Source organism: Tripterygium wilfordii, chromosome 4 (genome assembly GCF_013401445.1).
Source record: "Tripterygium wilfordii isolate XIE 37 chromosome 4, ASM1340144v1, whole genome shotgun sequence".
Lineage (NCBI taxonomy): Eukaryota > Viridiplantae > Streptophyta > Magnoliopsida > Celastrales > Celastraceae > Tripterygium > Tripterygium wilfordii.
This window is the reverse complement of record NC_052235.1, coordinates 4,722,571-4,747,004: the sequence shown is the minus strand read 5'-3', so window position 1 is coordinate 4,747,004 and position 24,434 is coordinate 4,722,571. Positions and strand designations below refer to the sequence as shown.

At 36.5% G+C, this 24,434-nt stretch overlaps 3 protein-coding genes and 1 long non-coding RNA gene across 6 annotated transcripts; 2 read left to right on the top strand and 2 right to left on the bottom strand.

Annotated features, from left to right (window-relative positions):
• The first annotated feature begins 345 nt into the window (after window positions 1-345).
• Window positions 346-5,102, top strand: LOC119997191 (beta-glucosidase 12-like). Of its 2 annotated transcripts, XM_038844049.1 has the most exons (15): window positions 346-431; window positions 640-755; window positions 1,322-1,443; window positions 1,699-1,768; window positions 1,976-2,034; window positions 2,370-2,445; window positions 2,535-2,612; window positions 2,765-2,852; window positions 2,943-3,198; window positions 3,295-3,410; window positions 3,744-3,964; window positions 4,066-4,097; window positions 4,223-4,325; window positions 4,448-4,556; window positions 4,649-5,102. In XM_038844049.1, exons 6-15 carry the CDS (start codon window positions 2,385-2,387, stop codon window positions 4,905-4,907), a joined length of 1,323 nt encoding a protein of 440 aa, XP_038699977.1. In that variant the 5' UTR covers window positions 346-431; window positions 640-755; window positions 1,322-1,443; window positions 1,699-1,768; window positions 1,976-2,034; window positions 2,370-2,384; the 3' UTR covers window positions 4,908-5,102. The 2 variants fall into 2 exon arrangements, with proteins under 2 accessions (XP_038699977.1, XP_038699976.1); XM_038844048.1 differs by lacking the exons at window positions 346-431; window positions 640-755 and having other exon boundaries at window positions 1,282-1,443.
• A 330-nt stretch (window positions 5,103-5,432) lies between these two features.
• LOC119997190 (linoleate 13S-lipoxygenase 2-1, chloroplastic-like) lies at window positions 5,433-12,084 on the bottom strand. 2 transcript variants are annotated; one of them, XM_038844046.1, is made up of 9 exons: window positions 11,645-12,084; window positions 10,104-10,372; window positions 9,045-9,282; window positions 8,320-8,643; window positions 8,064-8,149; window positions 7,767-7,877; window positions 7,375-7,676; window positions 6,627-6,893; window positions 5,433-6,427 (listed from the first exon to the last, which is right to left on the bottom strand). In XM_038844046.1, the coding sequence occupies exons 1-9, from the start codon at window positions 12,057-12,059 to the stop codon at window positions 5,668-5,670; spliced, it is 2,772 nt and encodes a 923-aa protein (XP_038699974.1). In that variant the 5' UTR covers window positions 12,060-12,084; the 3' UTR covers window positions 5,433-5,667. The 2 variants fall into 2 exon arrangements, with proteins under 2 accessions (XP_038699974.1, XP_038699975.1); XM_038844047.1 differs by having other exon boundaries at window positions 11,632-11,708.
• A 1,768-nt stretch (window positions 12,085-13,852) lies between these two features.
• Window positions 13,853-15,481, top strand: LOC119997866. Its single transcript, XR_005468084.1, has 5 exons — window positions 13,853-14,156; window positions 14,226-14,332; window positions 14,463-14,562; window positions 14,679-14,774; window positions 15,299-15,481. It is a non-coding gene; the product is annotated as an uncharacterized LOC119997866 (long non-coding RNA).
• Window positions 15,482-18,449: 2,968 nt separating this feature from the next.
• LOC119996533 (linoleate 13S-lipoxygenase 2-1, chloroplastic-like) lies at window positions 18,450-23,651 on the bottom strand. The gene is made up of 9 exons (XM_038843203.1): window positions 23,252-23,651; window positions 22,891-23,153; window positions 21,979-22,216; window positions 21,322-21,645; window positions 21,069-21,154; window positions 20,755-20,865; window positions 20,364-20,665; window positions 19,572-19,838; window positions 18,450-19,364 (listed from the first exon to the last, which is right to left on the bottom strand). The coding sequence occupies exons 1-9, from the start codon at window positions 23,625-23,627 to the stop codon at window positions 18,605-18,607; spliced, it is 2,727 nt and encodes a 908-aa protein (XP_038699131.1). The 5' UTR covers window positions 23,628-23,651; the 3' UTR covers window positions 18,450-18,604.
• Window positions 23,652-24,434: the final 783 nt, after the last annotated feature.

The following is a 24,434-nucleotide window of genomic DNA, read 5'->3' as shown; positions in this document are numbered from 1 at the left end:
AATACGAGACTCAATTGAACATGTGAAGCCTCAACAATAGTATGGAACTCAATTGAATATTTGGATGGAAGTATAAAAAGAATATTTTCTCAAGAGTTGGGTCAGAGTATGCATTTTTAAAGCCAGTCTAAATGTCCAATCTGAATTGAATAATTAATCATTTTTTTTTGAAAGAGGGGTTTGGGGAGGGGATAGGATTCGAATCCATGATTTAATGGGTGGATGATTCCTTACATGCAAGGTGATTGTCGTTGGACAATTGATTATTAAAAAACATAATATTTACTCATAAAAATAAAAATAAAAATAAAAAAGGGAGAAAGTACAGTATTTTGGTTTTACCATAAAAAAACAAACTAACGTTTGACGTTTCTGTCCGGGAAAAGCAATGAAGTGATCAACAGTTGCTCCCGCCTCCCAATAAGCCTCAGGTAGGGATTTTGTTTTTATTTTTGTTTTTAATATCTAAAAATATCTTTTTCAATATTCGATTGAATGTAAAACCCTATATGATTTGATTGGCAATCTAGTTTATGATTCTTGAATTTTATCGTTGGTCAATGTGATTAAGATATGAATTGCAGTTACAGATTTGATTGTAAATGCGTGTAATAGTCAATTCATTCCAATTCGTTTCAGGAAGGCCTGCAGCCCGCTCTGGCAAATTTGATGGAGCTGAAACTCCACTTGCGATTCTGGAATTGCTTCCCGTTTCATCCTTCTCATGTCTACAATGTCGCTATTCTTATGAGCAGGTTTTGACAACACCGTTTATTTTCCTTTTGTTTTTGTACATATATGTTAACTCAATTTGAATACGATTTTCGCAATGAACATGCGATGGTTAGGGGAGTTGGGTTTATTTTTATGATGTATTGTGACACACTGACACTTTTGTTTGGTTTTAGAGAAATCTGTTTTCTCGTTTGATTCTCATCATTAGCATAGAATGTAAGATTGTTATAATTGCTGGATGTTGAACGATAAATTTGGGGCACACCAAGTAGTCGGGGTACCCTTCAGACTGGAGATGGTTATGCATTTTGCCCTAAAATTGGAGGCAGATTTTTATTTTCCCCCCAAATACCTCTTGTGGCAGATTTTGACTTTTGGAGGCATTCCTTTTCGTTGTATCTAAAAGAGATTTATTTTTAATCCTCCAAAAATGGAAAACAATAAAACAGCATAAATGCCTTTATCAATCCCCCCCCCCCCCCCCACCCCACCCACCCACACAATGACACAAAGATACATAGAGTTGTTAACTAAATCAGATATGATATGATAGCAATGAAAAACTTATTCATTCTCTGCCTCTCAGCTCTTCTTGGTTTCACGGCTAGTATCGTGTCTGGTACGCCAAGCAATTACAGTGCTACTTCTCTTGATCGTACCAGTTTTCCGGCGGGGTTTATTTTTGGGACTGCATCATCAGCTTACCAGGTGAGCACCTCCATTTCTGTATCATTGTATGCAGGATATTAGGGGTCATAGATTCTTTCACCGCAACTTATGGGTGACAAGTTGACATCCTAAAATAATTTCCCTGCAATGGAACAGTAAGGTTGTGTACATCTTGTCCTTCCCCGACTAATTTCTTCTACAAGATTTGTGCACTAGGGTTGTATAACATGTTAACTCATTATGTGGATTTGCCTTATTCTTTTGTTTATTTTCTGATTTAATTTTTCTCTTCAGTATGAAGGTGCAGCAAAAGAAGGCGGTAGAGGACCAAGTATCTGGGATGCTTATACACATACATACCCAGGCAAGTCCCAGCGAACAAATATTTTTTACTTGGAATTTCTATTTTTTTTATTTATCCTGAATGTAATGAGTTTTTAATTTTTTGGTACATTAACATAAAATATAGCCATTTTGTATAGATAGATGGAAATATTTCAGATATATTAAATTAATGTTCAATATTTAGTTTTTAATCCTCTGAACTGATTGATTACTTGGTGAACGGCAGAAAAAATAAAGGATCGAAGCAATGGGGATGTGACTATTGATGCTTATCACCGTTATAAGGTATCTTGTTCAGCGTTCAATTTTGTGTAGGATTGCGATGAGTTTTTTTTATATTTTTTTTACGACTTGAAATGTTTATTGCGTATAGGCAATGTGTTTAATCACACTGGCAAAAGAATGACACTGTAATTTTAACAATCTTCTCTCTGCTCAAAGTTAACCATGTCTCTAATACAACGGTTCTTCAGAACCCAAAAACATACCTCATGGCCTAGGTCCAATATAAAGCCTTTCTCTTTCTTCTATTCCAATGTGGGATCTTGTGTGCATCTCATCTCTAACATTTTTATGATATTATTATATGTTATGATTGTTTGATGATTGGTATATCACAGGAAGATGTTGGCATTATGAAAGACATGGGCTTAGATGCTTACAAATTCTCAATCTCATGGTCCCGAATATTACCAAGTAAGAAAACCATTTGCACATTAGACTATATTTTTGGACTTCTTATCTTTCCGATATTGGTGTAAAAAAATGAATAAATATGGGTTTAGACGGAAAACTAAGTGGAGGAGTGAACAAGGATGGAATCAACTACTACAACAACCTTATCAATGAGCTCCTTGCCAATGGTTAGTGTTTTGTGCCTTATTTTGATAACTTGTTATTAATGTGTTATATACTAATTTAGAATATAAAGGATTAAGGGAATATATGTCGTCATAGAGTGTTAAAACGTCACTTGCCTTTAAGCACTTTTTTTTGTTGCTAAACTTGCATTCAGGTATTCAGCCCTTTGTGACACTCTTTCACTGGGATCTTCCTCAAGCACTAGAAAATGAGTATGGTGGATTCCTAAGTCCTCGCATTATGTAAGTACCTCATTGTTCGCTTCTCATATAATCCATGCACATAGATCCTTCTCATATTACATAAATCACTAATATTTAAACGATAAAAAGTGAGGATTTTCAAGACTATGCGAAGATGTGCTTTGAACAATTCGGTGATAGAGTGAAACACTGGATAACACTATATGAGCCATGGACCTATAGTGTTAGTGGTTATGGGTTTGGCATGTTGGCACCCTTCAGATGCTCACATTGGCTTCAGCTGAATTGCACTGGTGGGGATTCTGCTACAGAGCCATATTTGGTTGGACACAACCTACTTCTCGCTCATGCTGCTGCTGTTAACTTGTACAAGCAAAATTATAAGGTTAGATTTACAATATTCTAGATACCCTAGCTTTTTTAAATCATTAGTCGTCAAATATGTATGCATAATTGAACAGAAATATTGTGTTTTGTACAGGCAGCACAAAAGGGTATCATAGGGATCACATTATTCTCACACTGGATGGTTCCCTACTCCTTTAAAAGCCATGACCATATTGCTGCATTTCGCGCCCTCGATTTCATGCTAGGATGGTACATGCCGCATCATTAGCTATTGATTTCATATTTTCATGGTTTTAAGTTTTAACACCGACCACGTGGACTACCCAATATATTGAAATGATAATCCCGATACCCCTAATTCTTCCCAGCACTCCCAATTAATCACAAAGTCAGGACTTGGCAGTTGCCAGTGGCTCTGATGTATACCTTGTGAAATCCCCAACTATCTCAAAATCTTTTCAACTTATGAAAGCCTGAAAAGGTGCAAATTTAATTATTTAACCAGTAAATTTGAACGTCCTAGAATATCATAGAATACGAGGCACTTACTCTAATACTTGGCTCGTAATATATTCTTTGCAGGTTTATGGACCCAATAGCCAATGGTGACTATCCTCATATCATGCGGTCTCGTGTTGGAAACCGATTGCCAAAATTCTCGGCAGAGCAGTCCAAGACGCTAAAAGGGTCATTTGATTTTCTTGGGTTAAACTATTACACTGCTAATTATGCAATCGATATGATGGATTGTCCTAAGTCTGTGAATGCAACCTACTTGACAGATTCTTGTGTTAATCTCACGGGTAGCAAAAACATATACTTAACAACTTCAGCGATTCTTCGAATTTTGTTATTCTTCCTAACTTTGCTCTAACTCAACCACAAACTTTTGATATGGATGTAGGTGTGCGCAATGGGATTCCAATAGGTCCACGGGTGAGAAACAATTAATCCAATCACTCTTTTGCTGTTCACTTGAGTATATTTGCTCTTATCAGCATAATTAATCGTACAGAGTATATATTAGTGTGAAAGCTTCTACTAACATTCTTAATTTCCAGGCCGCTTCTGATTGGCTGTATGTTTATCCGAGAGGAATTCGAGATCTTTTGCTATACACAAAGAGGAAGTACAATAATCCAATCATATACATCACTGAAAATGGTAAAAAATAAATAATTTGTCTAAGTTATACGTCAATATTTTGCTCATGTTGTATAGAAATACGCATGGAAAGGAATACATAATTCACTGCCATTTTATATGAAACCTCCATTGATATTCAGGGATCAACGAGTTCAACAATGCCTCATTATCACTGAAGGAAGCTCTTAATGACGAAACGAGGATAGATTATCACTATTGCCACATTTCATACCTTGAAAAGGCAATCAAGTAAGCTATAACTTTCTCCCACTCGCACTAGTTACCAATATAAGGATGTATCTGACCTTTTTCTTTCTTACTCTTCTTCTTGCACATTATAGAGATGGTGTCAACCTGAAAGGATATTTTGCATGGTCATTGTTGGACACCTTTGAGTGGACTTGGGGTTTCACAACACGATTTGGTTTCAACTTTGTAGACTACAAAGATGGCTTGAAGAGATATCCTAAAAGTTCAGCCCACTGGTTCAAGAACTTCCTCAGACCCACACAAGCGATGCCTTCACAACGAGATAAAAGGCTTCATACATTTTCATTTTTGAGCCAACACTCCGAAGAATATCTATTGTTGAGTAGTTAACAGTCCCAATTGAATCATTTTTCATAGTTGATCATCTCTCAGACTTGTTTGAGTGATACTGAATTTGAAAACGATACATATTTATGCAGAGCTATTTGTCGATGCAAATATGCAATGATATTAGCCAGTACTGTGTAAAATTCTGCATAGATGTGATCTTACCATCTATTCTCAGCTCTCTCTTTATAGCTTAAACCTTTGGGTTGAGTACAAATATCATCTCTAAACTACTATTTAGCAAGAATTCTGAGATGGATTAAATAAGCCCTCACATCCATCTGCTTCCCCTCCTGGATAAACAACTGACTGTCTTTGACTATAGCAATTGACATGATAACACATCAAATCTGGCAACCCAAGAGAAGTTGAATTTTTAGCATTATTCACATGAATTTACTCCTACCTCAGAATTCAGAAATAGATTATTAATCTGGAAGTGGAAAAACAACATAGGGAAAAATAATCAGTTGTAGAAGAGTATTGATGCAGCCAATTTATGAGAAGGTTAAGGGACCATAGTCATCCTAAGCGAACACCGATTTCACTGCTGGCTGTGTAGAGTGATTACAAGAAGTCCTGCAATATGTTACACTAACCACGTATCAGAGGTTTTAACGCTCGAATCATATTCTGTAGGCTTAGGCCTTCAATCATGTTACAAGATAACGAGGATGTCCATTTTATGCAACTTCTATGACGTGTATGTATTATTCCTCTATTCATTCAACATACGTTAAAAGTACATAAAAAGTACATAACATCAAATAGATATACTGTATGGAACACCCTTCCCTGTAACTCCTGGCTCGGAAAATGGCTTCAGCAGCTCATATGGCATGACTCCAGCTCCATGTCTGTTCTTTAAATCCTCATTAGCATTCCTCTCATCAATTATTCCTTCAATCTGCCTTAGCCTCCCATTGAACCTTTCAAAAGCGGCATTTATAATGGGATCCTCACTCCATGATTTCTCCATAAACTCTCCAAGGTATTCCTCATCGGGAGAGTGAGTGGATAGAATATCCAAAACAGCCATCACTCTTGTTGCCTGTATTCGCGAAGGGAAAGTCTTTAAAAGTTGCACTGCAGGCTTGTTCAAGAAAGATTTCCACTGTTCATTGGTCGGGTCTTCGTTTGGCATATTGACTCTAGCAATGGTAGGCCTATTTGGGAAATAGCCTGCGTAGACATATTGCCCAAAGTTCACTGCTGCATGGTGCCCAGAGGTAACCCATATCATAGTAGTGAGAATTTCAATGAGGTCATGTGGTGTCTCAAGTTTAGGCCACCATGGTTCATCCTGTTTGTCCGCATGCCCTACTGTGCGAATTTCAGTCCACCATGCTTGAATCTCTGCGTCAGAATCAATGGAGCTTGCATTTGGATAGTAGTGCTTGACATAGTCACTGACCCATGTTTGGATGGCATCCCATATGAGTAGACCATCATTGGCAAAAGGATAGTCTTCTATAGTTAGGCTCAGACCATGGGGAGCAGTCAGATCCTCAACAGCTAGTCCCCTATCAATTTAAACAACTTAAAAGTCAGTGGAACATTTTGTTGCATTTCCAAGCATTGACCACAAAAAAATGACGTCTGGTTAACCTTTTGGTGGGAAATTGACATTCAAAACTAATGTGTAAATATAGAATAGAGAGAACAAATTTAGAAGTCTCATTTTGAATCTCACAACACAACTTTGAGCATATTTGCACATACCTACGAATTAGGTCTTTGGGTAAGCCCTCGCAGTCAAAGCGCCATTGCTGATCATAGGCAGCAGAGCTGATCTCCCCAGAATACTTGCCAAGTGAGAATGAGGTTTCAATGATTCCATCTACATTAATTAGTGCTTGTCGTGCTAGAGCATTGATCTCCATTGTGTACCGGAAATGTGGATGTAATAGTCTGTAGATTGGGTGCATCACGCTGAGTTGCCGGTTAGTAGCAATTATGTAGGGTTCTGTTGCACAGTGTGTCCTTAGCCTGCAAATGAGAACAGCAAAGCCTTTCTTTATGAAATTCAGATACTCTTCCAACATTATAAACCTCATTAAACTGACCACAGTGTTGATTGTTATCAACATTGTTTTGTTATAATTTTTAGGCACACAAAGAAAATGACTACGTAATTCTATGATGAGATGGTTGAAATTAAAGTAGTTAGTCAAAACTCAAACCCCCAAAAGTAAACCTAAATTTGCTGCTGCACACTGTGATCACTGTATGAGAATTTTCTTAGCATTCACTATTGGACCCATAAATATTAAACATAGATTTAAAAAAAAAAAATCCAAGGACTGTGTATAGAATTAACACGAATATGCAAATTTCTTTTAAAACAAGTGTTGTAAAGTACAATTTCATAATTTTCCATAAAATATATTTCAGATTCAAAAAGTCCTAAAATAGGAATATAGATGAAAATAATCTAAAATATTATTGAAATGAATGCAGGGCGCATTACCAGTGGCTAACAAGTTGGTGATAACCTGCGTCATGAGCAAGGAAATGAGCTTTGGCAAGTCTCCAAAGCCAGCAACCGGTGGAATGCCAAGCAGGGGTGAATACTTGCTTCCATTGAGGCTTGCCATCCATTGGCGGACGTGTCAACTCAATGGCTAGTGATTTCAATGTACCATCTGGTGTTAGGAAGAACAGTGCTCGAGAACCATATAGTGTTGTGCCTTCTAATTCTCTTACTCTGCTGACAAAAGGTAACAGAATGTCGTGGTAATCTATAATGAATAGCTTCTTTTGTTGTATGGCCTGCATATCCAAAGGTAGTCAGACTAAATGTTAAAAAAAGGATGACCATTGAAGGGCATGACTTTAATTCAAATATAGATTAGAAGCTACCTTGTCGACTGTCATAAACCCGTTAATTTCAAGCTCAATTAGTTCTGTGGTGATAGCTGATTCTGGAGGGCCATAGATATCAGGGTCAAGTTTACTCTTCAGCGGCCACTCCTGCATAATATTGTGTGATATCTAAGAAAAAGGAGTTGGAAGCATTTTCTTTCTTCCCTGCAAGTTTTCTTATTATTATGCCAGAAAATGGACCAATTACATAATATCGTGAACAGGATGCCAATGCTTCATGCACCAAAAGAATATTGACATTTATGTTTCTTCTAAGAAGCTTGTATATCATACCTTGACCAGCTGTATGCTGTATGGGTTGAGACCAGCAAGGGTTTGCCGAGAAAATTCAACATCCCTAAACCAAAAAAATCTGTCTCCTGTAAATGAAATCCTGATTAACCTCAGAAAGAGATCAAACCATTCAAAAAGAATTAGACAATTACATATGGATACATGAATACTATGACAGTGTGTGTTGAAGGGGTGTTTTCTTTTTGGAAGCCTTTTACAAGTAAAGTCAACAAAAATGAAAAACCATGTTTCTTACTTATCATTGTTTCAGGGGTCTCAAAGCACAAAAATAAATCAGTTCCACCGGTAACAGCTTTGACAAGCCTGGGCATGACAGTTCCCCAAAATCCTTTTCTTTGTTCTTGCAACGGAGGCAAGTGAATTCCTTCATTGAACAATGAATCTATGTTGGAGAATAAATGGAATCCGAGGTTACTGTCAATGACAGTTTCAAGTGATGGCACCAATGCATGTAATCCCGAGTACAATGTCTTTGCCGAAAAAGTTAGTTGCTTTATCTCGGCAAATGCTTCATCACGAGGTACATAGAAGGTGGTACTTCTTTTCTCCGCAGATGGATCTACATTAACGATAATATGGAAGTCACTTCAACAGTTCTATGCAGATACTAAAAGAGAGAACAAGCATTTAACATACATGAAAATGCAGAAAGTTCAACTTTATGTTTTCAGACAATTAAAAACCATCTATGATAGACAAATGGAGGAACATTGGATCATAACAGAAACAAGAGAAGTTGATACACCATTCTAGTATGGGAAAACAGGTTTTCGCTTACCTTTCATTACGATAAAGTCCATCAATATCTACATCTATCAATTCTTACAATCAACTTGTTTTCTGTTAATACTAGAATTCCAAACTATACGGAAAATATGAGTTAGCTAAAATTGCAGTACAAAATAGAATTTAGAAGAGAAAAAAAAATACGAAATCATGAACTTTTGTAATTACCATTACCTTTCTCACATCGCGGGCGACCTGTCCTGCAACGCCTAGGGTAAGGGTGGTCTTTTCCACCCAATACTGGCCTGGCCTTGGCCTCGCCTTTATCGGGATCCCCAATGTCATTATATACATCGTAATCATAAATCCTATCACCTTTCTTGCGCTCTCCTCGGCCATCACCTTGCAACATGATAAGCTCTTCATCTCTCAGCCTTTTCAACCCATTCGGTGTCTGTGATGGCAAGTACGACTGCAACAACAAATTCACAATCAAACAATTAAACTTTTATTCTCGATGTTTTTATACACGACAGAAAGCCAAGAACGAAAAAACCTCGTTTTAAGAGAGAGGTGTAATCCATGATTCAAGTGGCGTTGCCGCCGGCGGGGGTGGACATTGGCCAGCAAGTAGGGAGGAACATGAGTGAACGGGAAATAAAAGGGCAAAAGTAGAAGACGAAGTAATTTTAAGGGTGTTTCGTTTAAAATTTAAATGGGCAACGTGGAGCCTCCACTTCTATTTCTTGCCTAGCCTAGGGTCGAAATTGGGCTAATTCTGGACCAACTGTCTTTCGATATAATATCCAAAACAGCCCAAACAGATGGCCGCTTGGCCCCCTTCGAAGTTCATTGGCCCATTACGGAGGGGATCACTTCGGCCCATCACCGGCGGATCACTTCGGTCCAATAATTCGGCTATCGATTGTACTTTACTGCTTTGTAGTAGTATATCTCAACGTGAAAGACGGTAGAAATTAGAAAACAGAAATATCAGTATCCACTGTACGATAGTTTTGAAATGGGCCCCAATAATGACAAGCCCCGTACAGATCAATCAAACTCGTGTGCATGTGAAGTGTCAGACTATAATTTGCGATCTCAAAATATATAACTCTCATATCACTTTCAATCAATAATATGAAGTGTTGTATGATAAATAAGTCGTATATGTGTTTATAATCAATGATTATTTCACATGTCAAGTAGATTTAGAGTAAAATGAATGTCTTATTTTGGGAGCATTATTTGAAATGCGAACCCACATAAGTTAAGAATTGGTATATGACTAACCTTGTGAGTGAAGAAGACCCTCTTATGTGGATTGTCAAACTTGGAGTGAACCCAGGAATCGCATGTTACATTAACGGGACCATTTGGTAAGCCGTCGAGGACTATCACTTTGAGATACATCTCCTTGTGATGTTCATTCTCCACAAATATAGCCCCAACCTCTCCGAACTCTCCTGTAACTTCGAACTCACATTCGTACGTGACATCCTTCCCATTCTTGCTTGCTCGGTGAGCGAACCCTTTGATTGTCTCCTTCTCTAATCCAGTCTCTTTATGCACGTACACATATAATTACAACACAAAAGTACATATAACCTTGTTAACTAATAACAATGATTGACTTAATAGGCATTTATTGATTTTTACATGTTTTCTACTAACTTTCTAGCTTGTTAAGACTTCTATATCATATCGATCGGTTAGGTGTAAGTCATCGATGTCGATGAGTTTATAAGTAAAGATCTAATCCTTTTCAACTAATAAAATTCTTTTAAGGACAAATTGTGAGTGCATTAAACCCAGAGCGGACAATACCTCTTCAAATGCTCTCACGAGTATCCGATTTATAACCAAGTAAACATTCTCAAATAAAAAATTTACTATCAAAAATTGAAAACAACAGTTTTAAGGCACTCGTGAATCGTGATAGAGAGGATCACTCATTATTATCATTTAGTGCGACTGTTGTGGACATCTTGTTTGCTTTTGTTAAAGAGACATATGGAATGTGAGGTAGCTAGAGGAATGTAAAAGGATAACTTATCATCAAAGAATAATAAACATATATTTATTACTAATCTTGTTAATGATATTTAGGCTTCCAAAAGCAACATTTTGGAAGTACTAGCTAGTGATAACATAGGACAATATATACAATGTTTAGACATGTGATCTTCCGCAATTGTGTGGATGTGGGCGGAGGAAGAACCATGATCAATCAACATACAAAAAACAAACAAAAAAACAGGGCCAGGAAATAGGGCCCATTTTGGTACGAGATCAATAAATAGACATTGAAAGGGTGTTTTTACTTTTAAGGGTTTATTAACATTAGTATTAATTCCTTCTTAATCTTGCACTATTTTTTGTTATAAAAAAAAATGAACATATGAACTTAAGTAGTGTAAAACCAACCATATGAATATAATACAAAAAGAGAATCTGCAGAAAATTAAAGCAAAGATTAATTATGAAGTATAAATATGTGCCTTATGATCAGTACTCCTTCCAAGTTGATATCAGTGAAGTGTACTACTTTATTTTCATATTTTAGCTTTTAAAGGGAAATCTCAATCAAAGTTTCATTCCATTACTAGTGGAAAAGAATTAATTAGGAGGTGAAAGTCTTAAAAAATATTAGAAACAAAAAAATCTACACTAATAATTTAAGTCAACTATATATTAATCTTCAAGTATGGTAGATTTTCAGGATTTGAACATGTAACTCTACGTACACTTCAATAAAGCAATTACACTGAACTTTCGACAAAGATGAACTAAAAATTGAAAACCATGTCAGAAACCTTACTAGATAGACTTACTTGGATCGAGATCGGCACTAACAAGCTCCAAGAGAAGTGATTTACCAAGCAAATCATTAAGATCATCAAGCCCTCTCTCTATTCCAATGCTTGAAAGTAAGCCTCCAAGAGTTTGAGTGACAGTCACAGTAGCCTTGACCTTAATACACTCCTCAGCTAGAGCTTCAACAGTATCTCCTCCTGCTAGGGCGTTGGTGGTAAGATTTTTGAGTGGTAGTGATTTGTTGACTGAAAACAATATTGAGTGATGAGTAGGAAATGATGAGGAGGAGGAGACATGTTGGTTATGATCAATATTGCCATGAATATTGAATAGTTTGGGAATATTGCAAGGAAAGAGGTTTCTTGCAGTTAGTAAGTGTGATTGATGAGGATGAGGAACTTGTGGCTTCAACATTGTTTTTGAGTAACTCATGAAATAATATTTTGTTGGTGTGGCTCTGCTTTATTTGGACTACTAGTCATGAGTAACTTGTTTAAGTTTATATGTGTATATATATCTTATATGGAAGGGTGCAATGCATAGAAGGTTAATTATCATTATTTTCAATTTTTGCATGTACGTGATAAATGTTGTCCAGAACAGTGAGTTCAATCATGAGGCTTCAAGTTTCAGGATATCTAATTATATTATATTATATTAAAGATTTTGACCATAAAACTGTTGATTTTTTTCTTGTGCTATTATCATGTTTTCACATGAGTAGTCAAATTAATTATTGGAGTATTGGACCACCTAGCTACAGACTACAGTCCTTTATATTCTGACCAGTCTATGGTTGTAATCTACTTGGAAAAATACGTCTCCTTCGTTGATGCCTACAAAACATTTTCTGCACAACTTCATCATGCGCGCGCCCATACACACACATGTGTGTATATATATACAGAAATTCTCCTATGTGAACCAAAAGTGTGGATCAAGTTTGTGGATATATATATATATATATACACAGAAATTCTTCTATGTGGATCAAGTTTGTGGACTTATTTTTCAACCATAGATGTGGTGGGTCCCATAATAAATGTGTCACCCCCACTTATGTTGTGGTTTATTACAACCATTGGATTTTGCTCTACAAACTTGGTCCACACTTTTTGGTCCACACTTTTTGGTCCACATTGAAGAATTCATGTATATATGTATATATATATATATATGAGAATTCCTTTATAGATTTTTAAGGGAGGTCCTAAAATGAGGTCCTAATTTTTAGGGATCAAAATATTTTTTTAAAAATTTGAAAAAAATATATTTGTATTTTGATCTGTCTTACGAACCCAATGACATATTTTTTGTTCGAAATAAAAATCAAATTCAACATGAAAAGTCTATGATAATTCTGGATCGTTGAATATAAAATAAAAACCATTTCATACACTTTTATGTTGCATTTGATTTTTGTTTCGAACAAAAAATATATCGTTAAGTTCGTAAAACCGATCAAAACACAAATATATATTTTTCTAGATTTTTGAAAAATGTTTTGAACCTTAAAAAGTGAATTCTAAAAGTGTTGAACAACTTTGTGAACTTATTTTTCAACCATAGATGTGGTGAGTCCTATATAGTAAATGTGTGACACCCCATTTATGTTGTGTTTTATTACAATTATTGAATTTTGGGCCACATAAGAGAATTTCTCTCTATGTGAAACTTAATACATTTTGATAGTGGTCATGAAATGTTTATTCATCTTATAAACAGTTTTTAAATCTGAGAGAGATATCGTATGGCACTCCCATCCCCGTTACTTGATCTTCAGAGGATGGCTAGATCCATTGATTTCTGTAGTATAATTTCTTGATTGTTTCCGCCGCATGGTTACGGGCTTTTTTTATTTCAATCTAGGCCCGCTTTGACTGTTTGTGGACTGGCAATCCCCTTTACTCCTTTAGGCCAGTTTGGGCTTTATTTATTGCTTTCGCCCACAATCTATCTATACATATATAGTTACGGAGTCCTCTAACAGAAATTCAGCCTTCTCATGTCTCCATATCAGATGCAGAACTCTCTCTGTGTTGGCCACGTGGAAATCTTTTTGAATTAAAATTAATTATTTTAGGCCTTTTCGAAGGAAATTGAACACCATACAACGCTTTTCAACCTTCCTGCCATGGCTGCATTAATTTCAGTAATTGCCACATGAATTCACCTCCTCTTGGACGCCTCTTCTTCTCACAAGATTCATGCATCTTTCATGTTTACCAGTCCAGGTTCTCCTCCCTCTTATCTTCTTGAAGATGCTTCATATTCCAGTCCATATTCATATCCCTCAAGCCGTCATTTATACCCCTTCAATTTGTTGTTTCATTTTGCTCCTCTTGCTGCTCGGGCTCTGCAATTCTGTTATAAAATCCTCCTAATGCTATGAAATGGCGAAGTGCAACTCACGACGCAGCTTCAGATCCCGATCTCTGAAAAAGGATTCTGATTTCTATACGTCACGTCCCGCCGTCGTGAAGTGCTAACCCACTCCAGCATCAGCACCACAAACAGAGCTCATATGTGGTATGTGATTTTGTTTTGCTCTAAAATTTGAAAAGCTGAAAAATTTGATTGGTGTGATTTGTTGTTTAGGTTAGGAAGTGGTTGAGTGGGATCAGTCCATATTCACATGAAGTAGTTCCTCTGCAACATTCAGGCATATCAAAGTCGATGTCAAAGATAACCCTTCGTATCTCAATGTTAGTCAGTCTACCAGTTTGTACTTCTGCAATTGCTGTTATTGATGCTGATTTTGACAAAAAAAAATTTATTACTTCATGTGTTTACTTGCATGTTTGGTGGACGGTGCTTTCGATCTTCGACTATAAGGGTGAGTATTCCCTGGATTTCGAACCATCAGTTGTTCGATGCAAGCATCTGCGCCCTACAATGTGCTGCTTTGTGTGGGTTGTGTTGTCTTCTCTTGAAGGTTAATTTGGGGTAGTTTAATTCTGTTTTTGGTTTATTTTCTCGACGTGTAATCCCCTCTCTAATTGTGTTCATTCACCTGTGTTCTCCCCTGTTTCGCTTCTACGATTGTAACAGGCTCAGATTTGGATAGCTTCATTTCAATGCTGAGATGAACAGCTTCAGATCACCATTGGCTTACTTTATTTTCAACCAACTCCAGTCAAACTCTCCGTACGTATCATAATTTCGAGTTAACTAATCTCATACAATAGCCCTACTTTGTTAATGGCTAATCATATTGATCGAGCCCCTTTTATTTCCTTTTGTATTACTTTTTGGTTCCATGTAAGTGTGGTAAATCATAATTGGGTTTCTTTAGGATACATGTCAGTGTACTGGATGGAATTTGTGTTAATTGGTTAATTGAATTGTGAACTCATACTAGAAAATTAAATTTCTTAACGACTATTAGTTACTAATAGTTTGCATTGCTTTTTGGTTCCATGTAAGCCTCATATTGGGTAAGCCTCATGTTGGGTTGTCTTCTCTTGACAGTTTATATGGGGTAGTTTAAACCTTTTGGCCTTTTGTTTTTGGTTTATTTTTTGGACGTGCAATCCTAACTGTGGATTATTTGTATCTGTTTTTGTTATGGGTCACCTTTCATTTGTTACATTCTTTGTGCTTTTGTTCATCATCTTAAATTACTGGTGGTTTTCCTTCTTTTTTGTACTGGTGGATTTATTTTCCTACAGGGAGCCTGAGTATGCCAAGCAGCATGAAGAAGCAGCAGTTGCTACTACTAATTATCTTCTTCTCCCTACTGTCTATATTGCGCCTGATCAATAGAATGGTCCAATTGACGATTAATGGACTGATGTTCTACATGATCCTATTCCTACTGCCCTTGGTTTTGTCTCTTAAAATAGGAGAAGAAGCAAGATAAGTTGTAGGATTAATATTGCTAATTTTTAAAGGTTATTAACCTCTTTCATAAACTGATTGCATATTTCGTTTGGTAAACTGTTGCAATTATGGCCATTCTCTCTTGAAGATATGGTTTCAGAGTCCTAACCACGCTGATAAACAAAGAAAAAATTGTACTCAACCTAAAAGAAATACCAGGTAAACAAATGTTGAATAAGAGGGAATAAACAACATTCAGAAATCAGAAGTAATATGGTAATACCTACCCAAAGCAGATCTTAGAGGAAGTGGAGATGTTCAAGAGAGGAAAATAGACTGGAACGGCCTCATCTACGGTTTTCAATGGCAAGTACACTGCTCTGCTAATAGTATGAGGTCAGGAAAGGAGTGGTTTTTGGGCATTCCTCTTCACATCCTACCCTATTCTGCAACTTTTTTTCAATCACACCAACAGTAGCTGATTCATGTAGCATGTACCTTTTTGTTTAAATAGAGTGGTGTCCAGCTGTTGGAGATTGTTGCCTGAAATGATGATATTATGCTGCATATCGAAACTTTGCATTTACTTTAATTTTCCAACATAGTTCCTTTTATTTAAGTTTATCAGCTTTTGTACATAATCGTAAATTTGTTGATGGCTTCCTTTCTCTTTTCTACATGTGGTTTATCTTTCTAGATGGAGCTTGAGGAAGCCAAGCAGCAATAAATGCAGGAAAAAAATGGAGAGATGCTGTTGATCCCTCTCACCAGCAAAGTGGTAGTCTATTTACCAATTTACTGACAGCTCCTTTGCATGCATTCTTTCTTTTTGTCAGTTTATCAGGCCATGATATTGAAATGGTCTGTAAAACTTGATCATTCTGTCATTAATATTGGGCATTTTTAAAATTTTGAAATCTCATTTTTTGCAATATGCACATGATACATATAAAAAGACTAAGGGCAAATGCAATGGTTGGTAGGTAATGGGGATAGTAAACTGTATTGAAAAAAGTGTTTTGCTGATGTGGATAGGAATGGAAATGTATTGTCTCTTGCCATTGTACAATGGTGTTAAATAGATATTGGTTTAGTTAGTTAATTTTGATGGCAAACGTTTGAATAACATACGACAATATATATACTATTCAAAATGATTTTCTATAAAATTACATTAACCATAAATAATTATTTTAATTAATAAAATTTTACAGCAAATAAATACAATATTTAAAAAAAAATAGTAAATGATGGAAGAAAAATTTTAAATTTCATCCTGTCCATTTTGTATATATATATATATACACACACACACATGTATATATACATGGGTTTGGGTCTTTTAAAAAAACTAAAGAGAGAGATGGGTCTTTTAATCAAAACAGTATCTCATACGAAACAGTATCACATACGAAACAGTATCTCATACAAAACAGTATCTCATACGAAACAGTATCACATACAAAACAGTATCTCATACAAAACAATATCACATACAAAACAATATCTCTTACAAAACAGTTTCACAGGAGAGAGAATATATTTGCAGTTAATGTTTGTGTGGGCCCACACCAGTCCAGCAATTTGAAGCCCCAATAGAAGTCTTTGTTCCCAAAATTGGTCCAGCAACTTTGATTGCCAAAAAGCCCATCATTGTATGGATTTAACCTCTCCATTTCCCATTAAAGATCCATTTAACCCATCCATTCTTGCCCTAAAGCCCACCATTGCATTTGCCCTAATGAGTTACTTCCGTTGACAATGAACGAATGGGGTTGACTTTGGCAACAATAGCCACCCTTGATCCTGTTTGGGGGCAGGTTCTAGGTGATCTATTACTGAAACGACTTCTTTTGAGACACCCTTTAATATTTGTCTTTTTCTTTTCTTGGGGTTTAATACAGGGCATCAATAATGTATAAGGTTTTCAGGAATTATATGCAAGCATACGGAATGAAGGCGTTAATGATTAGTACCCCGTGACTGAGAACTGAGAAGGCTATCTTCAAGATTTCTTTTGCTGTTGTACGTTGCCTATGTAGTCTGAGCGATATGGGGGAACAAATTTTCGACCATTGGGCTTCATGTTTTCTAACTCATTGAGATGGATTGACAGTCAATAAAATGTTGCAATTGTTTCTTTGAGCGTTAAGTGGTTTTAGATTTTTATTGAATGAATCCCTGTATTAGATAGGTGTAATTATTCTGTTTCAACCTATTAATTAAATTTCACCTTTAAGAAAACAATTGTAATTTCGCTCTCATTTAGGTCAATTGATTTTGAGCAAACACGAAGAGAGTGGGGATAATATTGGAAAAGCTCTTTTGAAAAAGAATTAATACTGCGCTTTCTTAAAAATTATCAAAGATATGTTAATAATTAATTTTGAAGATATATACATCTATGATGCATCAATATATGTGTGATGAAAGTCTGTTAATTTATTAAAGTTAATTGTGAACTTAATTACTTAATGCTCTTTTTTTGAATGTACCAAAACAACACTTTGTTTGCAATTTCATGGTTAAGTGGCATTCTCAATTTAACTCATTTATTATTTTTGTTCATACACTATCGCTTATCAATTTGTTCACATATTACAAACTATTATGGACGAAAATTATACATTGATACAACATCCATCACAAATAAAACTATTGCAAATTATAAACAAATTAAAGAAATCTAGATATGTAACATTTAATTAAATTAAAATTAGACTCAATCTGCGAGGGTCTATCTACTCATTAATAGTAAACATTATCTCTAACGGAGAGAGGAGCTGTCGTTATTAGTTCATTATCTCACGGTTACGTCCTTTTCCTACAACTCAAATTCTAAATTTATTATACTAACATATTTTCAGATGACTTTATTTCTGAAATCATTTACAAACCGCGCGAAGCGCGGGTATACATCTAGTTTATGTTAATTCCATAAACGAGTTATATATTCTGTAGAAATAAAGGGAGCTCATAAGAATTTTCTAAAAAAGAGGATAAAAAAAGAGAATATAACGTAAATTATTTATTTATTAATAGCGATAATCAATATTCTGATAGAAATTTATTTCAAGTGCTAGAATTATTCATCTTAAACTCTCATTCAGCGGATGATCAACGAAGTATGTAAGCGACCAAGATTTTTCTCAATCTCAGATAGAGATACTGTTTGGCACTCCCTTCCCTGTCACTCCTGGATTGGAGAATGGCTTCAGCAGCTCATATGGTAGGACGCCAGCTCCATATCTGTGGTTTAAATTATTGTTAGCATTCCTCTTATCAATAATCCCCTCAATCTGCTCTATCCGCTGGCTAAACTTCTTAAAAGCTGCCGCTATAACATCATCCTCCTCCCACGATGCCTCCATGGACTTGCCAAGATACTCCTCATCTGGGGAGTGACAGGACAGAACATCCAAAATGGCTATCAACTTTGTTGCTTGTGATTGTTTAGGGAAGGTCTTCAAAAGATGTGCTTCAGGTCTCTCCAAGAAATCTTTCCACTCTCCATTACTTGGGTCTTCATTCGGCATGTTGATTCTAGCGATGGTAGGTCTATTTGGGAAATAGGCCCCATAAGCATATTGACCAAAGTTTACCGCTGCATGGTGACCAGAGGTAACCCACACCATAGTAGTGATGATTTCAATTAGGTCTTCCGGTGTCTTGAGTTCAGGCCACCATGGTTCATCTTTTTTGTCTCCATGGCCCACAGTACGAATTTCAGTCCACCATTCCTGGATCTCTGTGTCAGACTCTATGAAGCTTGGGTCTGGATAGTAGTGATTGACATAGTCACTGACCCATTGTTTGAGGGCATCCCATATGAGTAAACCATCGTTGGCATAAGGATAGTCTTCTATTGTTAGCTTCAGACCATGTGGAGCAGTTTTATCCTCCTCAGCTAGTCCCCTAAAAAATTGAGCAAATAGAAAAATTAGAGCAACTTTTACAAGCCTTCCCAATCAAAAAAAATAATAACACTTAACTACACGATCGATTAACTGTTTGGTGGGGCAAAACATTTGAAATGGATGGATAAACTTACAAGAGAAACAACAAATATTCTTTAAGGCTCTTTTGAGTTGATATACAAATCTAAGCGTGTTTGTAGAATACCTTGTAATTAGGTCTTTGGGTAAGGCCTCACAGTCAAAGCGCCATTGCTTGTCATATGCAACAGCACTAATCTCCAAAGAGTACTTGTTGGGTGAGAATAAGCCCTCAATGAATCCACCTGCACTGACTAGTGATTGGCGTGCTTGAGCATTGATCTCCATTGTGTACCGGAGATGTGGACGTAATAGTCTATAGATAGGGTGCATCACGCTCAGTCGCCGATTGGTTGCAATTACATAGGGTTCTGCTGCACAATGTGTTCTTAGCCTACAAATGAGACGAGAAGCCTTAGTAACTCAATTTAGATTCCCTTCCAATGTCAAAGAAATATATATAAATATAAAAATTCTCATCAAACTGACTATAGCATTGCTCCTTGACAATCTTCGACCATGGTATTCCACTTTTGGAGCGTTGACACACGACACAAGATGCAGACTCGGACATGGGAATCAGAATCACATTTTTCCAAGTCTGGTACATTTTTATTCTTGATGACTTACCTTAAATGGCTTTCAACAACTGTATCCTTGTTGCATCCCAAGCCTCAGTCATTTACTCTTACAACAATGCCATTGAAATCATCTAAATAATGGTTTTTTGAACCTCGCCCTAAATAAGCCAGGCAAATTAATCCTTAAACAGGAATATGCAAAATTCTTTACAATAATATATGTAAAATCCAATTGCCATTTCTATACAATAATATATTTCAAACAAAAAACACCCAAAAGAGAGCATCTAAGAGAAACAATCTACCAATTTTGAAATGAATGAATGTAGGGAAATTACCAGTGGCTAACGAGTTGGTGATAACCGGCATCGTGAGCAACAAAATGAGCTTTGGCAAGCCTCCAAAGCCAGCAACTTGTAGACTGCCTAGAAGGGGTGAAAGCTTGCTTCCACTGTGGCTTGCCATCCATCGGTGGACGTACCAGCTCGATAGCTAGTGGCTTCAATATACCATCTGGAGCAAGGAAGAATAGTGCTCTCGAACCATACAGTGTCATGCCTTCTATTTCTCTTACTTTGAACACATATGGTAATAGCATGTCATGGTAATCAATAATGAATAGCTTCTTTTGATGTAATGCCTGCGTATCCCAAAATTGCAAGACTGGGTGTGTTAGAACAAGGAAGATATAACCATTGAAGGCCACAATGTACATGGATTATGAGCTACCTCGTCAAAAGTCATAATCCCGTTGATTTCTCGCTCTACTAGCTCTGTGGTGATAGCTGATTCAGGCGGACCATAGATATGAGGATCAAGTTCACTCTTCAGGGGCCACTCCTACATGAAAGCGATATCTAAGAAAAGGCTAGGAAGCTTCTTCTTTTTTTCTTTTGCTCAAGTTTACTTATTATTATATTTGCATATATTTAAGCCAGAAAATGGTACAATTACATTACATTATGGACAGCTTGCCAATGCATCAGTGCATGAAAAGACTACTGGAATCTACGATTCTGCTTAAGTATACTTCTATATCATACCTTGACCAGCTTTATGCTCAATGGATTGAGACCAGCAAGAGTTTGCCGAGCAAATTCCTCATCCCTCAACCAAAAGAATTCATCCTCTGAAAAGCAACGTTCACATAATTCCAGAAAGAGACACAAACTTCAAATCAAAACACAAACTTGCATTTAAATTAGATGAATACCTTCATCAAGTGTTTGTGCAAGGTGTGTTCTGTACCTAATAAAGGTAAGTTTGCAAACAACAAAAGTTGAGTTTGTTTCTTACTTAGCATAGTTTTAGGCATCTCAAAACGCCAAAGTGCATCAGTTTTTTCAATAATAGCCCTGAAAATCTTGTGAAAGTAGGTGATCCAAAACTCTTGATCTCCAATGGAAGGCAGGTGTGTTCCTTCACCAAACAGTTTACCAATATCCGAGAAGAATGGGAATGCATCATAACTCTCAAACCAAGATTCTACTGACGGCCAAAAATTATGAAATAATAATCCAAAAATTTTGCCCTTAGTATAAATTTCTTGCTTTAGAGATCCAAATTCTTCATCACGAGGGACGTAGAAGGTGCCACTACCCTTTGCCTCGAAGGACGGATCTGCATTGATATATTGTAATGACATCAATTTTTAGAGTTCAAACAGGCATAAAATGAAGAAACTGGGCATTGAAATTACACGGACTTGATAAATAAAATCCCTTTTACATGCTTTCTAAAAATTAAAAACAATATCTTGTTAAGGAAATCTCTGGTGACAATAACGTCTATTAATTTCATTTTAATCTTTAGTATAATCAACTTCCCGCAGTTAAATCATCTACCAATTAATTTTGAATATCAAATTGAATTCTGGCGATTGAATAAACACACACAAATAACCTAACTGGGTATATGGATATGGAATCATAAAACGATACTGTATGTATATACCTGTATTACAGGGAGGGCGACCTGTCCTGCAACGCCTAGGGTAAGGGAGTTCCTTGCCACCCAATACTGGCCTTTTTAAGTCTTTACTCTCATCAGGGTTGCCGAGGTCATTGTAGACGTCGTAATCATAAACCCTATCTCCGGTCTTGCGCTCTCCTTCGCCATCACCCTGCAAGTCCTCAAGCTCTACGGTTCTCAGCCTCTTCAACCCACTCGGGGTCTGTGATGGCAAGTATGACTGCACAATCCACAATCAAAATCAAAAGGTTTATATAAATATCAGATCTCGAATTCATTCTCAACCTTAAGAAGAAGAATTAGTGGTTTGCGCGTATCAACGGAGTGAATCCTTATCCAACCAGACGGAGATTCATCTTTGAGAATTCGTCTCGTGAATTTGTTTCTTTGGTAGAAGACACGTGGCACCCTGAGTTCCGATAATAACACATATTCCCCAATAATTTGTAAACACCCCCTACCCACCCACCCAAGTCTCAGATTTTATCATTTGTGTACAAAAACATCGTTTTAGTTTCGGTGATTATCTTGTCCATTCCTTCATGCTTCGCCTGATAATTATTTAGTGCTAGTGGAATGGTTTAGGGCTATCCCCTAAACGGCTAAATCTTTGGATTTCATAATTAGTAATTGCGTGGAATGTGTATAAGACTAAAAAATTCACACATGACATAATTCAATCGATTGGTATATAAAAAAAAAGTAAAATTTCTTTTATATTGTGTACACCTTTTCGGAACCTAAGAATCAATCACAACGGCTCAAAAAAAATAAGTTCATGTGAAATCATTGCCTAGTAGATAATATATTCAATGTGTAGAGAGATTACAAATGGTTAAGGGAATAGATAAATAATATTTTTGTGAGTTGTAGAGAGCGTGTTACTTGACTGACCTTGTCTGTGAAGAACCTCCTCTCTTGATGGGGCTGAATCCATGACTTACAAGTAAAGTTGACTTTCTTAGGGTTGTCATCTTTGAAGCCAAGGACTATTTTGTGGAGATAGAATTCTATGGGATATTCATTCTCCACAAGAATAGCTCCAACCTCTCCAAAATCTCTTGGAACTTCAAACTCACATTCATACTTCACATCCAAACCAAACATGTTCTTCCGATGTGCGTATTGCTTAATTGTTGGTTTTTTTTCTCCCGTCTCTGTAAATATAAAATTGTAGATCGATATTAAAAAAGAAAAAACATATGTATACTCATAAGTACATATATAAATATATTAGAAGTTGTACTTTACTTACGTGGATCAACCTCGGCACTGACAAGCTCCAAGAGGATTGGTTTACCGGTGGCGTCGACAAACTCATCTTTTAGGGTTGAACGGAAACTGAGAGGCTGTGTGACAGTCACAGTCGCTGTGATAGTATCAGTATTAGTATAAGGGGCTGCATAAACATATGTCTCGAGAAAAGTTGCTGTGGCTTTGATGTTGTTGGTGCCAGCAAGTCGTCGACAAACATTTTTATTGTTGGGTGTTTTTATGAGGTTGAATGATGTCCTTGAGCGGCCTGAAAATGGGGCATGGTTGTTGCCATGGATGAAGTTGGAATGGAGTGGAAATGCTGATAAGAGGCAGCTTGGAGCAAAATGTGATTGATGAACATGTGGGTTCAGCATTGTTTTCGATCGAGTTATCAAATTCCAGGGGATATATATGTAGATATTTGCTCTATATAAGAGAAGCTTCTAGTAATGGTTGCTTGGAGAAAACAGCTAGCTAGCTAGTGCCTTATATAGAAGTGAGGAAGGCGAGAGGTCCATGCATTTTTGGGTACTCAATAATGCATGTGATGTAATTCTATAAGTTTCTAATGAAAAGTTTGATTCACACGTACAGTGACACTCATCTAATCGTTCATTAAAAAAATTAAAATATACGAAAACATAAATTAAAGTTTGGTAGAGCTAAATGGGAATGGTCGCAGCCCCTCATTAATTACATGCACCATGCATGTCTCTTGGACCTACGTAAGAAGTCTAATATTCAGCTGGTACCCCACAATATTAAAAATAAAGTTATATTATTAACTAAGACTTTATCTAATATTATAATAAAAACTACGATGACGTCCAAAACTGGCTCAGTCTCGTTGATGTATTTATCATTTAGTCAGTCTAGCATCAGAAAGTGGTTTATTGAGTATGCTTTGATGTCATGCACAAGAAGTATAGTAATTAAGTTATGGGGCCACGAGTTTATTATCAGGGCGCCTCTCCGATGCTCAAGTCAATTCAAGTGATATTAGTTGGGAGTGCTTGATGCTTAGAACTCTCGCTTCTAACAATTCAAAAGTGGAAAATTTGGAACCGTTTACATGGTGATGGAGGTCTCATTTTATGAGTATGAAGTGAGATTTTCTTTGAGGATTTTCCGGATGATGCATATTTCCTTGATTCATTTACACTCCTCAGCTTTTCAGGTGT

Bases quoted from the DNA above. Each gene is read 5' to 3' on its own strand.
- LOC119996533 (XM_038843203.1), bottom strand. From the start codon at position 23,627: ATGCTGAACCCACATGTTCATCAATCACATTTTGCTCCAAGCTGCCTC. The intron at 21,646-21,978 runs GTATATACATAC...ATATCAATGCAG, and splicing joins TCGCCCTCCCTGTAATACAG to ATCCGTCCTTCGAGGCAAAG. The intron at 19,839-20,363 runs GTAATTTCCCTA...TCTCATTTGTAG, and splicing joins CACCAACTCGTTAGCCACTG to GCTAAGAACACATTGTGCAG.
- LOC119997190 (XM_038844046.1), bottom strand. From the start codon at position 12,059: ATGAGTTACTCAAAAACAATGTTGAAGCCACAAGTTCCTCATCCTCAT. The intron at 10,373-11,644 runs GTAAGTCTATCT...ACGTGCATAAAG, and splicing joins TAGTGCCGATCTCGATCCAA to AGACTGGATTAGAGAAGGAG. The intron at 7,677-7,766 runs GTAGCTTCTAAT...TTGGATATGCAG, and splicing joins GGTTTATGACAGTCGACAAG to GCCATACAACAAAAGAAGCT.
- LOC119997191 (XM_038844048.1), top strand. From the start codon at position 1,282: ATGATAGCAATGAAAAACTTATTCATTCTCTGCCTCTCAGCTCTTCTT. The intron at 2,853-2,942 runs GTAAGTACCTCA...AACGATAAAAAG, and splicing joins TTCCTAAGTCCTCGCATTAT to TGAGGATTTTCAAGACTATG. The intron at 3,411-3,743 runs GTACATGCCGCA...TATTCTTTGCAG, and splicing joins CTCGATTTCATGCTAGGATG to GTTTATGGACCCAATAGCCA.